This window comes from Carcharhinus amblyrhynchos, chromosome 34 (genome assembly GCF_965287045.1).
Source record: "Carcharhinus amblyrhynchos chromosome 34, sCarAmb.v2.hapA, whole genome shotgun sequence".
NCBI classification, from domain to species: Eukaryota; Metazoa; Chordata; class Chondrichthyes; order Carcharhiniformes; family Carcharhinidae; genus Carcharhinus; species Carcharhinus amblyrhynchos.
Genome location: NC_137357.1, coordinates 11,618,515 through 11,637,373, shown reverse-complemented (window position 1 = coordinate 11,637,373; position 18,859 = coordinate 11,618,515). Strand labels below are relative to the sequence as shown.

General features: G+C 42.7%; 1 protein-coding gene across 6 annotated transcripts in view; it reads left to right on the top strand.

The window, feature by feature from the left end:
* The first annotated feature begins 1,679 nt into the window (after positions 1-1,679).
* Positions 1,680-18,859, top strand: part of elmod3 (ELMO/CED-12 domain containing 3) — a 33,692-nt gene continuing 16,512 nt past the window's right edge. The window contains exons 1-7 of one of the 6 annotated variants that reach the window (XM_080217055.1): positions 1,703-1,751; positions 3,497-3,672; positions 9,836-9,980; positions 10,699-11,437; positions 12,101-12,169; positions 15,954-16,031; positions 16,179-16,248. In XM_080217055.1, coding sequence (XP_080073181.1) covers positions 11,396-11,437; positions 12,101-12,169; positions 15,954-16,031; positions 16,179-16,248 — 259 coding nt within the window. In that variant the 5' untranslated portion in view covers positions 1,703-1,751; positions 3,497-3,672; positions 9,836-9,980; positions 10,699-11,395. Of the gene's footprint in view, positions 1,752-3,496; positions 3,673-9,835; positions 9,981-10,550; positions 10,567-10,698; positions 11,438-12,100; positions 12,170-15,953; positions 16,032-16,178; positions 16,249-18,859 lie in introns of those variants that run through there. The other 5 variants (XM_080217056.1, XM_080217057.1, XM_080217054.1 and 2 more) reach the window with 5 other exon arrangements.

Below are 18,859 nucleotides of genomic sequence, written 5' to 3'. Positions count from 1 at the left end.
TTAAGAAGAGCAGGAGAGTTATCCGTGCTCTCCGAGATAATATTTATCCCTTAACATACAAAAAAAATCATTTGGTTATTAAAACATTGCTGTTCATGGGAGTTTGCTGAGTGCAAATTAGCTGCTGCATTGACAAGACCCATTGCTCAAAAAGTGCTTTGTCGAATCCACATCAGAAGCGCTATTTAAATACAAGTCCTTCCCCTTGACACAGATTGATAAAATGTGGCGAGACCTCAATATGTAGATGTACATAGCTTGGAAAGTTGCAAGGGTGGTGAGCCTGAAGAGGGTTAAAAGTATTGAGTCAGAACTGGGACAAACTTGCAGCAAAGCCCATTCAACAAACTCCTCATGTAAGATAGCCAACCTTCCAGGATTGCACTCAACTTAATGTCCAGAAATTGCAGTTAAATTTCTTAAATACTGCTGTTAGTGACCCAGGAGAAAATCCATTCAGGAATTGAAGAAACAGAATATTTTTCATTTTCTTAGCACACTTGTGTTAGTTACAGAATCAATGGAATCAAGAACAAATACAGTTTCTCTGGTCTCTCCAAATAATTTGAGTTCCTGCCACTGCTCCATGGTGATGGCTTGCCCAGTGGCAATCTCTCCAGGAATCAGAGTAGGTGACTTTCCATAAAACTGAACAAAAATGAAAACAGGTAACGATGGAAATACTCAGCAGTCATGATGTGTAGATGCTGGCATTGGACAGGCATTGGCAATGGACTAAATATAGTAAGAAGTCTCACAACACCAGGTCAAAGTCCAACAGGTTTATTTGGTCGCAAAAGCCACTTGCTTTTGGAGTGCTGCCCCTTTGTCAGGTGAGTGGTAGTTCTATTCACAAACAGGGCATGAAGACACAAACTCAATTTACAAAATAATGATTGGAATGCGAGTCTTTACAGGTAATCACGTCTTAAAGGTACAGATAATGTGAGCGGAGAGAGTGTTAAGCACACGTTAAAGAGATGTGTATTGTCTCCAGACAAGACAGTTAGCGGAATTTTGCAAGCTCAGGCACATCGTGGGGGTTGCAGATAGTGTGACATGAACCCAAGATCCTGGTTGAGGCCATCCTCATGTGTACAGAACTTGGCTATCAGTCTCTGCTCAGCGACTCTGCACAGTCGTGTGTCATTAAGGCAGCGTTCATACTCAGCAGGCCAGGCAGCATTCACGGAGAGATTAACAAAAAGCTAACCTTTCAGGTCGTCGGAAAGGTTAAAATTATTTGAGGTTAGAAAAGAGCAAGGAACAGGCAGACAAAACTGCAGGCCTTTTTTTTAAATACACATTTTACAAAGTCATTTGGGACAGTTAAAAATGTGAAGTCTGCTTTTCATGCCATTGTACATTGAGAATGATTATAACTGACGGAAATGTACATTTCTGATTGTCTGCCAAACTTGGGCGGAAACAAGAAATGAAATGTGATTGTTTACATGCATGTCCATGACTCATGTTTTGTGCATGGTGCTTGGCTCTTTCGAGTTTCGCGTTGCCCGTTGTTCCTGTCTCCTGCGCTTTCCTGTAGGGTCCAGCGGAGCCGGGCGGTGTGGGGAGGGGCACGCCGCTCGGAATGCCAGGAAATGTAGTTCCTTTGAGCCGGCGTCCCATTGGTGGAGCTGGAAAGAAAGACTACAATCCCCAGCGTGCCCTGCGAGCCTCAGCGCATGCGCGGCCAGTCGGCCGGCAACGGTTAACTAGCGGCTGAGATTGAAGCGAGAGCTAAGGCGGAGGTAAAGGAAACGTTGTGTTTAAAAAAAATAAGTTAACGGAAAAAGTATTCAAAATATGATCCGTTTCCGTTTGATAAGATGTGAAAAGGGAGCAACACAGCCTGCTAAAGCAATAGTGTATCACAAGGAGTTCACAAATCTGGAGATATGGGGGGGGTTAACTGTGACTGACATATTGAAATGATTCGGGGTGAAGTCTAAATTATTGCCCAGTTTACTGAGGGGCCCCGTTGACGATGCACTGACTCAGCTCGCCTCCTCCCCCCTTGCATTTCCATTCGCCTCCGCCTTTATTTGCCTTTGGGTCAATGTAACATTTCCCGCAGGACTGCTGAAGCCAGACTGGCCTTTCGTCAGTGCTGTTCCTCCAACAAAAGTTGTTGAATTCGTGACAGTGCTCCAGCAGTAATGGAGGGTGCCCACTCCTCTAGGTACTAGAGTCAGACTTTCACAGGAGGCACACTGGAGAAAGATGGCAGCAGCTTGGTTAATTGCATTGGAAGTAATGGGTTAGAAATGCACAAGAGAGATGCAGTATTAGCTGGATTGATATAAGGTGTGGTATCAGAATATTTAAAAATACTTGAAAAAGGATGCAACAGTTAGATCTGAGGTAAACTGAAGGCTGTGATACCCCACAGTACTTGACTGTTGTCTCCTAGAAGCACACTAAGTATCAATTTCCCTTGTGGGGGTTTTTATTGTCTCTCCTGCACCCATTTCCTTTTCCAGCAGTTGTCAGGGCTGGATTGGGCAGCTTAACTCTTCCCTTTGCCAGCATGTGTAAAGAGGAAATGCACTCAAGTTTGTCTCAGACCTGTTATTGCCTAGCTTATTTTGTTGCTAACGCACGTATTGAACTTTTCCCAGTAGCACCGTGCCGGGGATTAAACATAACGTTAATCCTCATTGGGAGAAAGTTGTGAGCGTGTATTCCTTTAGAAAGGTCATTGTCATGCTGACATCTGTGAGCTCACTTGTCAATACTTTTGTCTTGTTCCATGCTTCATCATCCAAGACACAATTCGATGGAAGTACGCAGGATCGAGGGACTGAGTGATTGTGTAACAATCACAATTAATGAAACAATAAATGTACGACAGTGTAATATTGCCAAAATAGTGACCGTAAAATGATTATTATGTTAATGATATTGACGTCAGAACAATGAAAGTAGAAGAATAGTAAAATGGATACAGCAAAGTGACAATGTCATAGTAACATGGAATAGATTAATATAACGCAAGCTTAGAACACTTCGAATCAGTATTGTGCAGAAGGAGGCCATTTGGCCCATTGAGTCTGCACTGACTCTTAGCCAGACTTACCCTGTAACCCCACATATTTACTCCACTAATCCCATTAATCCAAATATCTCGGGACACGCAAGCGCAATTTAGTAGGGCCAGTCAGTCTAACCTGCACATCTTAGGAATGTGGGAGGAAACTGCAGCATCCAGAGGAAACCCACATAGACATAGGGAGAACGTGCAAAGCTGAAAAGGAAATGTTTATCGAATATCAGGAAAGCCAAGAATTGAGAAAATCCATGAACATTGCCTGTAGTTACATCAAATATCAGGTTTAGACATACTGATATTGAACATGCCTCTTGCACTTTCCAAAAGGAAATATTGTTCTGATTCTTGAATTTTAGTTACAGTTTTCAGTTTCCCAATGCTGGCATTGCTCCCAAGATGAGAATCTGTCTTCACTTATTGTAATCAACCTCTCTGAACTTGCAGGATTGGATCATTTTCTGAGGTCCGACCCCAATATTTTCATTGAACTTGCTGACAAGAGCACTACAGTTCTCTGGAAAACCTGATCTCCAATTCAGAGTATCCAGCTCTCTGACAGCTGACCAATTTGTGGACAATGACATCAACTTTTTGGAAAAGTTTATTGATTAGTGTTACAGGTAGGCTTACATTAACACTGCAATGAAGTCACTGTGAAAATCTCCAAGTCGCCACATCCCGAGTATACCTGAACAGGCACCGGAGAGAATTTTGAATGGCCAGGGCACCGAACCAGAACATCTTTGAGATTGTGGGAGGGAACTGGAGCACTGGGAGGAAACCCAAGCAGACATGGGGAGAACATGCAAACTCCACACAGACAGTGACCCCAAGCCAGGAATTGAACCCTGGTTCTTCGTGTTGTGAGGCAGCAGTGCTAACCACTGTGCCACCGTGCCATTTATACAGCATCTTTAATACAATAAGGCACCCCATGCTCTGGATAAAACAGGGTATGATACAGAGACATTAGATCAGATGACTGAAAGGTTGGTCAAAGAGGCAAGTTTTAAGGAGTGTCTTGAATAAATAAAATGAGGTAGAGAAGTGGAAAGGTGTTTGGAGGTTATTTCAGAGCTTTGGGCTGAGCCATCTGAAGGTGCACCAACTACTGGTGGAAAGATTGAAATCGGAGAAGCACAAGAGGCCAAAATTAAAGGAGCACAGGTATCTCACAATAACCCCATCAATGACTGAGAAGCTATCATTTCAAAGACTTCATTGAATCTTCTTTCTGTGACATCCAATCTCAAAGTCCCTCAATCTTGAACAAACTGCTTTTGCCTCCTTCCTAAAATCTACGAAGACTGGCCTGGTAGATCCATCATTTTTGTATGTTCTTCCTTATGGAACTGATTTTTTTTTTTCTTATTTCAGTTCTATTTTTCTCCTTTTTACCTGGCTTTTCTCATTCACATCCTTGATTCTTTGAAAGTCTTCTGCCACTTTGATTCCCTCCCCCTAATCATCTCCTTTTCACCATGGATGTTCAAATTCTTTACATCGTCACCCACCAACATGGCATTCTGAGAGTCCATCATTTCTATTTTGAACAGAGACTAAACTTGTCCTCATCCACCACAACCCTGTTTTGTCTAACTTTAACTTATTTCAGTATGAGTTTATTCGCTTTGTTTAAATGAAAGGTGTTGTTTGGGAAACCAGAAGTGTTCTAGTAATGCTTATCTTTTTACGGGATGCATGCAATATTCTTTGTTCCAGTCCTATTTGGGTGCCTTCCTGACATGTTTTTCCAGCATAGTAATGACTCTTTCAGTGCCACTTCCTACTTTCACCTACAGCTGGAAAACTTAATCAGCTTTGCTCAAAGTTGGAATCCTCCCCTGACTTCATATGATCCATCTCCAATTCTTCCCTTCCTCAACTCCTCTGTCTCCATTTCTAGGGATCGGCTATTGATCAATATTCATGATAAATCCAATGACTTCCACAATTACCTTGACTCAACTTCCTCCTTCTTCGCTTCCCATAAGAGTTCTTTTTCCGGTTTCCCCATCCCTGATTGTATTTGGATGATGCCACCTTTCATATCAGTGCTTCAGTTAGGTCTTCCTTTTTGCTCAAATGAGGATTCCTTTCACCATGATTAAATGGCCTTTGACCATGTCCATTCCATTTCCCACACCTCTGCCTTCGTGCCTTCCCCAGAAGCACAACAGGGTTCCCCTTGTCCTCACCTCCCACTCCACCAGGTTCCACATTCATTTGATCATCCGCCAATATTTCCTCCAATATTTCCACCAACTCCAGCAAGATGTCAGCGCCCAATGCATCTTTCTCTTCCCTTTCAGCATGGTGCTCTTCCCTCCACAACACATAGTTCACTTCTCAATTATCCTGAACATCCTATCTCCTGCAAGTGCAGGAAATGAAACACCTGCCCTTTTAATCCTTCCAGCCCCATTCTCCTCTGCCCAAAGCACTTGTTGCAATTGAAGCAGCGATTTTCTGTATTTATTTCAAGTTTTTGCACTGTTTGATGCTGATGATGTGTTGGTCTTCTCCATATTGGGGAAAACAAATGCAGTTTTGGTGACCATTTTGCTGAACACCTCTGTTTAATCCACACATGTGACCAGGACATTTGGTTTCCTGTCATTTTAATTCTTCTCCCCACTCCCATTTTGACTTGACTTCTAACACTTCCAATGAAGATGAAAGAAAGCTCGAGGGACAACACCACATGTTTTGAACAGCCACTTTACAGCCATCTCAATGTAACATTGAGCTCAATCATCAATTTTAGATCATAACATTTTTTCAGACAGCAGTTGTTGGTCATGATTCTGTGATTCTAATCTATACCTCCTTGAAACACATTTTTACTTGTACCATTCTTGTTGTCTTTTGCTGTGTACCATCATACCTTCTGTAATTTAATCTCTTTTGCTTCCTCCATCATATGACCTTCCCTTTTGTCCTTCTCTGTTCTCTCCTTTCTCTGCTTCTGTACTTGCTTCAAGCCTGTTGGATCTCTTATTTCATGAACTGTTAATGAAAGGTCATCAACTAGAATCAAACTATTTCTCTTCCCACTGACTGCTGCTGAGAATTTCCAGCATCTTTTATTTTTAATTTAGATTTCCAGCAGCTGGAGTGTTTTGCTTTTGTGGTAATGTTTGTACCCATCTGTTTCTGGGAGATAAGTAGGAGCTGACACTTCCTCAGCCCTGTCTTTTTGTCTTTGTACCAATCATGGCTTTACAACATGTTACAACATGTTGTATTGTGAGGGTCAGATCTGGGAACTTTGCAGCTTGTGGAATTGTAAATTTCCAACCTAACAATCCACAGAGCACTGTTTTGGGCCAAAAGTCTTTTTTAATTCTTTTACAGGATGTGGATGTTGCTGGCTGGGCTAGCAACAACTGTGGAGCACGTGTCTTGAGTACTATTGCCGGATATTGTCAGGGCCGTAATCTTTGCATTCGCGAGTGTCTTCAGCCATTGGAGCAAACTGAATTAGTTGAAGGCTGACATCAATAACGCTGGCAACCTTTGCAGGAGGCTGCAATGGATCAATCAATTCTGGTTAAAAATTGTTGTGAATGCTTCAGCCTCATCTTTTGTTCTGATGTGCTGGGCTCCTCCATCATTGAGGATGGGAATATTTGGAATCTCCTGCAATGAGTTATTCAGCTGTTCGTGGCCATTCATGACTGAATGTGGCAAGAATGCAGAGCTTAGATCTGATCTATTATGGGATTCCTTCGCTCTGTCTATCATTTGCTGTTCAGCATGCAAGCATTCAAAGAACAAAGAATAACCCAGCACGGGAAACAGGCCCTTCGGCCCAACGAGCCTGCGCCGCCGCATCTTCTTAGACCTACCATGCCCTGTGTGTATGTGAGTGGAACCCCTAATGTAGCCAGATTCAGGGGAGGATAGTGTCAATTTGTACACCAATCAGCCTAAGAGCACATCTTTGGGGTGTGGGAGGAAACCGGAGCGCCCGGAGGAAACCCACGCAACCACAGGGAGAATGCGCAAACTCCCACAGACACAGGCCCAAATCCGTGTATCTGCACAGCAAGCAATGATAGTCACTGAGCTGTTGTGGTGCCCATCTGCTGGTCCAGGATTAAGCACACACAACAACATGAAGTACTAGGCCACTCCTGGAACCTCCAAGAGCAGCCCACGCATGACCCACCATGTGCATGCCCCTCGTTTGACAACAAGGTGGACCGACACCTGTGGAATAAAAAGACAAAACATTAACATGTAATACTACATTTCCGGTGTCATCCCGAGGCTCTGACCCTATTTAATACCCTCTGCTATAACCCTCCATCCTTGTTTCGCTCATGTGTCTATCTAAGTAAACCTTAAACAAGTCCAACGTGCCTGCCTCCACCACCCTATTCGGTAGCGCGTTCCATACCCCCATGACCCTCTGCGTGAAAAACCTTCCTCTCGTATCCAAATTATACTTCTCCCCCCTCACCCTTAGATCGTGACCTCTCGTAATTGTCCCCAGTCTAGGGAAAAGCCTACCACTGTTGACTGTATCTATTCCCTTCAGTATTTTATACACCTCTACCATATCCCCCCTTAATCTCCGTCTTTCTAAGGAGAAGAGCCCCAGTTTCTCCAACCTTTCCTCGTAACTTAGTCCTTCCATGCCAGGCAACATCCTGGTAAACGTCCTCTGCACCCTCTCCAGGGTCTCCACGTCCTTCCGGTAGTAAGGTGACCAGAACTGGATGCAGTACTCCAAATGCGGTCTAACCAACGTTCGGTACGACTGAAGCATTAGATGGCAGCTCTTATACTCTATAACCCTTCCTATAAAGACTAGCATTCCATAAGCTTTCTTCACAACATTCCTGTGATGAGGCTTCATCACGTTGACACCTTTTTAGTTATGCCTGGTGCTGCTGTTGGCATGCCCTCCTGCACTCTTCATTGAACTGGGATTGATTTCCTGGTTTGGTGGTAATGGTAAAATTGGGGTTATGCTGGGCCGTGAGGTTACAGATTGTGCTTGAGTACAGTTCCAGTGCTGCTGATGGCCCACAGTACTTTATGGATGCCCATACTTGAGTTGTGAGATCTGTTCAGTATCTATCCCATTTACCACGGTGGTTCCTCCACACAAAATGATGGAGGATGTCCACACTGTGAAGGTGGACTTTGTCTCCACAAGGACTGTATGTGGACACTCCTACCGATCTTGTCACGGGCAGATGTATCTGCAGCAGGAAGGTTGATAAGGATGAGGTCAAGTCTGTTTTCTCTCTTGTTGATTCCTGCTCCACCTGCCAGAAACTCAATCTTGCAACTATATCCTTCGGACCTTGGAAAGTTTGGTCTGTGGTGTGCTACTGAGTCACCTTTGGTGAAAGACAGTGAAGTCCTCCACCCAGAGTACATTCTGCGCCTTTGCCACACTCGGTGTTTCTTCCAAGTGATGTTGAACATGGAGTACAGATTCATCAGCTGAGAGGTGCAAGGGGGAGATGGGGGTGAGGGAAGCAGTATGTGTTAATCAGCGGGAGGTTTTCTTGCCCATGTTTGAACTGATACCATGAGACTTATTGGGATCTGGAGGCAATGTTGGGCACCTCCCTGTGATAATATATCACTGAGCACCTCTGCTGGGATGGTGATGGAAGTGTCCAGGACCTGTTCTGTAAGGTATGATTCTGTATGACTAAGGTATGACTAGATTGTGAGACAGTTCTCCAACTGTGACACAAGTCCCCAACTGTTAGTCAGGAGGATTTTTGCGGGGCTGACTGTGCGAAGTTTGCCATTGGAATCTCCAATGCCGAGGTTGATGCCGGGTGGTCTGTCTGGTTTGATTCTCTTTTTTTGGACCTTTTACTGGTTTCATCCAAATAAATGGCTTACTATGCCACCTCAAAGGGTATACAAGAGCCAACCACATGGTTGCCGATCTGCAGTCACTTTTCGGCCAGACCAGGTGAGGACAGCAGATTTCTTGCTTTAAAGAACATGAATGAATGAGATGGGTTTTTACGACAATTTGCATCATCGAGACTTTCGATTCAGATTTTTCTGGAGTTGAAGTTCCACTGTCTGCCATTGTGGGAATCGAACCAGGGTCCTCAGAGCATTATCGTGGGTCTCTGGATTACGACTCGCCCCCACCTCCCTGTTCATTTCATCACCGCCTCCTCATTATTCTGCTATAGAAGCGGTCTGTAAGTGTGCCATTTAGTGTTCATAAAAGCATAATAATTTTACCTCTTACAACTTGTTGTGTTGCGAACTGTGACCCAGGAGAACTGAGGAGATAAGCTGAGACACATTCCCAGTACTTTGCTGTGGCAGGCTGAGGGTGAAGAGTTCTGGGAATTTGGCTGAAAATTTAAAACAAGAGTCCAGTCCAGAAGACATTCTGGAACTTTGTAAATGAGCCAAATAGACTGTATGAGAACCACTTTTGTTTTATTTTTAAAAGCATTGATTTAGATAGATACATAAGATTTTATTTTTGTCCCCATTGAGGTTAGTCATGTTCAGGTAAAATTTTAGTGAGAGCTTCATGGACTTCATTGTTTGGAGTGTGAGACTTGCTGTCTGACAGAGTCTGCTCTGACCACGAATCGTCGGATTCTGTTACGATCTGCTTTTTGTGTTCTGAATTCAACGTTGGAATAAACATTAGAAATAAGAATGCTATGACCTGAGTTTGACACCATGTGGAAAATTATGGTTTTGTGAATGTGCAGCCTTTGAGAGTGATCTGATGAAGAGTTTACCTGAACCACAAACTTATCTTTTCTCTTATAGGTAGCGATTGACCTGTTGTGTGCCTCCATTTTGCGACATATTCCAGTTTTTCTAAACAACAGAGGAATTAATGGGAATTGACAAGCTGCTAATGGTTGCAGAAAAATATCCAAACATGCCTTCATTGTTTAATCACACAAAAATGGTAACTCCACTGTCCCCCCACCTCTTTTCCAAGCTGTTGAGAATACAGAAATTCTTCAACAAAGACTGTGCTTTCCCAATTAGATCTTGCTTGTTTCTTGTCCCACTATTGAGCATTCTTATTCAGAAACAGTAAAATATCCATTTCCGGTCGAGTGATCACATGTAGAACTGTTGTCCTCGAATGAACAAGATTCTGTTCCTGGGGTCATTGTCAAGAAAAAGATACCCAAAAGATCTCAGCCATGTTTTCTGCTCCTGGTCACCACTCACACTTGCTGGCAAGTTTGTGAGGGGTCAAAGGATATTGGGATAAGGGGGAATCAAGATGTTGAATTTGGTGATCAGCCATGATCACAATAAATGGTGGAGCAGGCTCAAAGGGCCTCGAACTCCTGCTTCCAGTTTCCATGTTTCTACATTGTGCGATGACAAGATCTCACTTTTCCGCAATATCTCAAAGGTCAGATTAACTTTGAACAAACACTTAGTAACTGTGCTCAGATGTTGAACAGGATGAGTGAGTAGTGCCATGCAACCCTACCTCCCAATGTATGTGAGTCCGCTGGATTGAAAGGAGAAAATAGGTGAGGAACATGAATAATTTTGTGGGTTAATCCTTCTTTCCTGAAGTTCAGTGAGTGGAAGAAACCAAGATAGGGCAAAAAAGTTTATTACTCAATTCAGTTTTGATGTTTTTGTACCATTTTTCTCACCAGAAGATTCTGCCTCCATTGAATTTCATTGAGATGTTTGAAAGCATAAGCAGCTCCTTGAAAATCTCTGCGTACTAAGGAACCCTTCCGATCTTCAGGCAGAAAGCGACTAATGTAAGACCCCAAGCTGTGCAACTTTGAACATCATCGAAAAAAATGTTTGTAACAGATTTTGTGGCTCAAGAGCTGGCATACAAAGAATAGTGTTTCTCACACAACTGCAACAGAAATTTCCCTTTGTGCTGCACACATCAAATTAAATGGCTTCATTTTGTAATAAATTCATTGTCAGTTTCCTGTGCTGTATATGAGCTGGCCAGTGCTTATCATCACTGCACATGCAACAGGAACTCCAGCTGCACCTTCCTTTACTATACAACCACTGAACAGGAGAACGTCACTTACTACGTCGATTACATTATACATAAGCATCACACTGCTTTCTTGTACAAGACTCTGGACTTCTGGCTGTGAAGATGGTGTGCAAATTGATCTGGGCACTAATCCAAACCTCAGTCATTGTGGAGTTTTGGTTTTGTTCAGTACTGCTCAACTGCCATCCTGAACCCAAAGCACGTTGTTGACTTGGGGGATTTGAAGACTACCGATTTGAGGCTGCTCGTAAGTGAGGAGCATATGGTTTGAAAACCTACTCAGAATCCCTGAGAAGAAACAACATCATTGGAACTTGTGAAAAACAATGGATCGGGACCAGTACTGTCAAACTGAAGCGAAAGAGAAGGTATGTGAAACAAGCAAGTGAACTGGACTGAGACAGTGTCTGGTTTCAGTTCAGCTTTGCGTACAACTATTTCATGGAAAACTCTTCTGTCAGTACTTTATTGCGAGTGGAGATAAAAACTTGAAGTTAAAAGGTTACAGTATCCTGCAGTGAGACTGTTCTGTGAACTAATACTAGCACAGTATACTCTGCTGCTCGTGTATTCTTAGTGTTAGTGTATCTTGTGCTATGAATGTGTCCCAAGCTGTGGATACATCCAGTGCAGTTCTCTGCAATTCAGTGAATTGCACTGATGACCGACCTCACTTACCTGCGTTATTGATGTATCCCGCACCATTATAACAAGTTGGCACATCCAGTATTTTAGTATATTCTGTTCTAATGGTGCATTCCATGCTGTCAAGCTATCTAATATTGTGTCAGAAGATAAATGAAATTTCGCAAAACAAGCCAATAGCAGTTATTTACCACACCAGCTATTCAAGCAGGTGAGCTTTGAGCTTCTAGCCATCTGTCCTTATTGCTGCAATCTCACTTGTCAGTGGAAGAATACTTCATCTTTCGTGAGATCCACATTGCCAAATTTGCGATTTTACAGTTTTGTCATTATCAGATAACTTAAGTGCCTGAGTCTGATTACAACAGTTTATGTTTTCTGTACAGTTGTTGAATTTTCCTGGCATTGGAAATTGTGCCCCTGGGACACTTCAAGAACAGCACAGTTACAAAAATGTAAGTTTTACATCTTTGGTCCTTTAAGCTGGTAGTGGGGAGAGGATTGTTTCAATGAAAATGTTTTCAACTGAGACTATGAGTCGGCTACGAAAGACTGAAAGCAATGGGAATATCCTAGAATGTTATAGTTGTTGGTTTTTCTCCCTGATCCTGAAGATGTGTACAAGTTGCGTTCAGATTGGCATCCAATAACTGAACTTAGAAAACCTCTTGGTTTTGAGAACAAAAATATTAGTCATCTCTTAAACTAAGTGTAAGCATAAGTTGAAAAGGATTTGGGTCCGGCACATTCCTGTAAGGATGAAGGATAAGTATGGCAAGTTTTGGGAACCTTGGACAATGCAAGATATTGGGAACCTAGTCAAAGAGAAAAAGAAAGCATTTGTCAAAGGTCGGAAACTGAGAACACACGAAACAAGTATGGAATACAAGGAAAGAAAAAAGAAACTGAAGCAAGGAGTAAGGAGGGCTAAAAAGGGTCACGAAAAAGCATTGGCTAGCAGGATTACAGAAAATCCCAAGGCTTTTTATACATACATAAAGAGCAAGAGGGTAGCCAGGGAGCGGATTGGCCGTTCAAGGAAAGGGAGGGGATTTATGCGTGGACCCAGAGGAAATGGGCAAGGTATTAAATGAGTACTTTCCGACTGTAATCAGCAAAGAGAGAGAGTTGATGGATGTGAAAGGCTGTGCAGATAGTTTGAGTCATGTTGAGATCAAAAAGGAGGGATTGGGATTCTTGAGAAGCATTAAGGTAGTCCTCAGGGCCTGAAGGGATATACCCCAGAATACTGAGAGAGACAAAGAAGGAAATTGCAGGGGCCTTGAGAGAAATCTTTGTATCCTACAGGGGAGGTCCCAGAAGATTGGAGAATAGCCAATGTTGTTCCTTTGTTTGAGAAGGATAGCAAGAATAATCCAGGTAATTACAGGCCGCTGAGCTCAGTGGTAGGGAAATTATTGGAGCGGATGATTCGAGACAGGATTTTTCCCACTTGGAAATAAGTGACGTCTAAGTGAAAGGCAACTTGGTTTTGTGAAGGGGAAGGTTGTGACTCACTAACTTGATGGTGTTTTGCAAGGAAGTGATGAAGATGATTCATGAGGGTTGGGCAGTGGATGTTGTCTACATGAATTTCCCGAAGGCCTTTGACAAGGTTCCTCATGGCAGACTGGTGCCATGAGACATGGCAGAAGGTGAAGTCACATGTGATCAGAGATGAGCTGGCAAGGTGGATACAAAACTGGCTCGGTCAAAGAAGACATGGGTAGCAGTGGAAGGATGCATTTCTGAATGGAGAGCTGTGACAAGTGGCATTCCTCAGGGACCAGTGCTGGGATCAGTGCTGTTTGCAATATATATAAATGATTTGGAGGGAAATGTAACTGGATTGATTAGTAAGTTGCGGACGACACAAAGGTTGGTGGATTTGTGGACAGTGATGAAGACCATCAGAAGATACGGTAGGGCAGATCGGTTGGAGACTTGGGCAGAAAAATGGCAGATGGATTTTAATCTGGACAAATGTGAGGTAATGCATTTTGGAAAGTCTAATACAGAGAGGAAATATCCAAAAAATGGCAGAACCCTTAAGAGTATTGATAGGCAAAGGGATCTGGGTGTACATGTACACAGGTCACTGAAAGTGGCAATGCAGGTGGAGAAGGTAGTCAAGAAGGCATACGGCATGTTTGCCTTCATTGGCTGGGGCATTGAGTTTAAAAATTGGCAAGACATGCTGCAGCTTTATGGAACCTTAGTTCGGCCACACTTGGAATATAGTGATTAATTCTGGTCGCCACGCCACCAGAAAGATGTTGAGGCTTTGGAGAGGGTACAGAAAAGATTTACCAGGACGTTGCCTGGTATGGAGGGCATCAGCTATGAGGAGAGGTTGGAGAAACTTGGTCTGTTCTCACTGGAAGACCTGATAGAAGTCGATAAGATTATGAGAGGCATGGACAAAGTGGATCGGCAGAAGCTTTTTCCCAGGATGGAAGGATCAGTTACAAGGGGGCACAGGTTTAAGGTGCGAGGGGCAAGGTTTAAAAGAGATGTACGAGGCAGATATTTTAGACAGAGGGTAGTGGATGCCTGGAACTTGCTGCCAGGGGAGGTAGTGGAAGCAGATATGGTAGTGAGTTTTAAGGGACCTCTTGACAAATACATGAATAGGATGGGAATAAAGGGATATGTCCTTGGAAGGATAGGGCGTTTTAGTTCAGTCCGGCAGCATGGACAGTGCAGGCGTGGAGGGCCAAAGGGCCTGTTCATGTGCTGCAATTTTGTTTGTTCTTTGCTCTAAACACCAGCGAGTGACAAAACATAACTAAACTCCTATGGACATGCTGAATAAGGAAATTGAAAAGATCTACAAATTTAAAGACTGAACTGAGAGGTTACAAATATTAGGAAGGAGTAAAGAAGCTGGAGTTATTTTCTGTAAAAAAAAAAGAGTAACCTAACAGAGGTCTTTAAATATTACACCACAAGATGACAGAAATAGGATTAGGTCAGCCGTTCCGTCCCTTGAGCTTTCTCTGCGCATCAGGGTCATGGGTGATCTGACATTTCTCATGCCCACTTACCTGCCCTTTCCCTGTAACCGTTGATTCTCTGACTGATCAAAAATCTTAGCTATCTGAGCCTTAAACATACACAGGATTCTGATCTACAGTTCTCTGTGGCAAGGAGTTCCAAAGACTCTCAACCTTCGAGAAGAAATTCCTCTTCATCTCTGTCTTAAATTGGCGCCCCTTTATTCTGAGACTGTGTCCTCTGGTCTTAGATTCTCTCATGAAGGGAAACATCCTCTCAGTCATTGCTCTGTCAAGTCCCTTGAGAATCCAATATGTTTCAATTAGATCACCTCCCATTCTTCGAAATTCCAATGAGACCCAACCTGTTTAACCTTTGCTCATAAGACAATCCCTCCTCACTGAGAATCATCAAGTGAACCTTCTCTCAACTGTATCCAATGAAATAATATCTTTCCAATGTGATCTCCACAATATTCCAGATGTGGACTTACCAGTACCTTGTACAGTTCTCTGGTACTTCTCCAGAAATTGACAGGTTTGATTGGAAGGACATTTATGATTCCAATGAACTCCAAAATTACTGATTATCACAAGCATAATAATCACAAACAAATCCATATGGATTCAAGAAGAAACTCTTTCACCAAAGACTGATTGCAGAAATTGTTTCCCCATGACAGTCATGGAAGCAGGAGCAGCACAAGGAAAAAGGAATGGAAGGTTATGCCAAATGAGTTAGGTGAGAAAGGATGTTGGGCAGAGGCATGTGTGGAGTACAAATATGTAGAAAGTACTGCACTGAATGGCTTGCTTCTGTGCTGTAAATTGTGTAAGATAATATAGCATTTTCAATGTTTCCTGCTGGACAAAGTTATTGACATGGATTAAATATCCATAACTGCCCCTTTATATTTCTGCACTTCTGCAATAGATTGCACTAAAATGATGTTTATTTTAATGTTTGCTCTTAAACTTAAAGGGCTCAGATTTCAAGAAACACATTTTTTAATTTTAAAAGCTATTCTTTAATTGGTTTATCTGTTAGGTTTAGCAAGAGGTGGTTTGAAGTCCACGTGAATTGGTATCCACATTAACCTTTGTAAAATGTTAGCAAAGGGAAAGAAATAGGAGATGAGTGTGAATTAATTATATCTTTCTATTTGCTACAACAACTTGCTCATGTCCCTGTGCTGGACTGTTCCTGCAATCACATGACATTTTCTCTTGCGCTGCTTTTCAGGGTTTGCTAGGTATGTGTCTGCGCCCACATGTGGCTGACGATGCTCGTAATGGGAATGCGGTGCTGAAATCTATACCTGTGAGTAGTAAGAAGTTTGCAGATGAAGCGTGAAACTATGAAGACTCTATTAGATCCTTGCTTTGTGTGTATTTCAACTGTAAATGCTCACAAATTTGGAGCTCTGCAAGGGATTGGTTTTTCAATCAAAGTTGGTTTTTTTTCCAGATTTCAACATTAAAGCAAAATGGCATTTTACAATCTCTTACAGCTGGAGCAGATGAAAATAAACATGAAGGTAAGTCTCTGTCTGCAGAGTTTGGACAAGTTTTAGTTTCTGTAAAGATTAATTTCTGCAGAAACTGCACTCCACCCAAGTGCCAACCTGAGTAATATCCTTTTAATGCATTGCCGTTGAAAGCTTGAATCACAGGGGAGGGAATCTATGCATGGAGCCAGAGGGAATGGATGAGGTATTAAATCAGTATTCACCAAAGAGAAGGACTTGGTGGATGATGAATCTGGGAAAGGATGTGTAGATAGTTTTGAGTCATGTTGAGAACAAAAAGGAGGAGGTATTGGAGTTATTGAGAAACATTAAGGTAGACAAGTCCCAGGGCCTGATGGGATATACCCCCAAATACTGAGAGGGACAAGGGAGGAAATTGCTGGAGCCTTGAGAGAGTTCTTTGTATCCTCACTGGCTGCAGGGGAGGTCCCAGAGGATTGGAGAATAGCTCATATTGTTCCTTTGTTTAAGAAGGGTAACATGAATAAACCAGGTAATTACAGGCTGGTGAGTGTTATGTCACTGGTCGGGAAATTTTTGGAGAGGATTCTTTGAGACAGGATTTCTTCCCACTTGGAAATAAGTGGACGTATTAGTGAGAGGCAACATGGTTTTGTGAAGGGAAGGTCATGTCTCACTAACTTGATTGAGTTTTTCGAGGGAGTGACGAAGATTGATGAGGGTAGGGTAGTGGATGTTGTCTATATGGACTTTGGTAAGGCCCTTGACAAGGTCCCTCATGGCAGACTGGTACAGAAGATGAAGTCGTATGAGATCAGAGGTGAGCTGGCAAGGTGGATACAGAACTGGCTCGGTCAAAGAAGACAGAGGGTAGCAGTGGGAGGGTGTGTTTCTGAATAGAGGGCTGTGACAAATGGCGTTCCTCAGAGATTAGTGCTGGGACCTTTGCTGTTCATAATATATAGAAATGATTTGGAAGAAAATGTAACTGGTTTGATTAGTAAGTTTGTGGATGACACAAAAGTTGGTAGATTTGTGGATAGTGATGAAGACTTTCAGAGGATACAGCGGGATATAGATCGGTTGAAGGCTTGGGTGGAGAGATGGCAGATGGAGTTTAATCCGGACAAATGTGAGGTAATGCATTTTGGACCATCCACGTAAAGATAGGAAATATACAGTAAATTGCAAAACCCTTGAGAGTATTGATAGGCAGAGGGATCTGTGTACAGGTACACAGGTCACTGAAAGTGGCAAAGTGGGTGGAGAAGGTAGTCAAGAAGGCATACAACATAGTTGCCTTCATCGGCTGGGGCATTGAGTTTAAAAATTGGCAAGTCACATTGCAGCTTTATGGAACCTTAGTTAGGCTGCAGTTGGAATACAGTGTTCAATTCTGGTCGCCACACTACCAGAAGGATGTGGAGGCTTTGGAGAGGGTGCGGAAAAGATTTACCAGGATGTTGCCTGGATAAGAGGGCATTAGCTATGAGGAGAGGTTGGAGAAACATGATTTGTTTTCACTGGAACGACGGAGGTTGAGGGGTGACCTGCTAGAAGTCTACAAGATTATGAGGGGCATGGACAGAGTGGATAGTCAGAAGCTTCTTCCCAGGGTGGAAGAGTCAATTACAAGGGTCACAGGTCTAAGATGTGAGGGGCAGGGTTTAAAGGAGTTTTACGAGGCAAGTTTTTTTACGCAGAGACTGGTGGGTGCCTGAAATTTGCTGCCGCGTGAGGCATTGGAAGCAGATAGGACAGTGAGTTTTAAAGGGCATCTGGACAAATACATGAATAAGATGGGAATAGAGGGATATGGTCCCTGGAAGGATAGGGGGCTTCAGTTCAGTCGGGCAGCAGGGTTGGTGCAAGCTTGAAGGGCCAAAGGGCCTGTTCCTGTGCTGTAATTTTCTTTGTTCTTTGAGGCTGGAATGATCAAAATGGAGGTCGGCTAGTTGGTATTTCAGATAATGAAATGAAAACAAAATGTTTAATTTAAACAGGTATAGCATTTGCAAGTTGGCAGGGCGAATATGAAATATATACATGAAAAGTACTTAAGCTGATAGAAAAGGAAAGAGATTGGCAGCTCTCAAAAAGATCACAAAATGTTTGTCTCCAATGCCATGAATTGATTGCTGAAAAGACGAGGATATTGGGGTGCATTTATGGAATCATTGATAAGAGAAAGCATCTTAATCTGTCCTTGGACAATACTTCACTTAGGTTTGATTTAAAATACAACGTCTAGTATTGGTCTCTTCAAATGATGGGTGATATTATAAAGGAGAAAATGGGAAGTCATGAAATTAATATATATGGCACAGGGATTGAACCAATGCTATTGGCATTATTTGGCACCTTAGTCCAGCTATCTAGCTAACTGAGCAGATTAACCCCTGCAAAACAGCTAGAACACAATACTAGGAAAAGAAGCATTCTTGTTTTCTTTTTAATCAAGGTTTATAAGATGAAGAGAACAATTGTGTAGACAGTTTGTTTCAAGTAAATAGGTTAGCAATGATCAGGGGCCATAATCTCAAAATACACAAGTCCAGAACCAGGTTTAACCAGGTTGGTCAGGAAGGCGAATGGGATGCTGGCCTTCATAGCGAGGGGGATTGAATATAAAAGTAGGGAGGTCTTGCTGCAGCTGTAT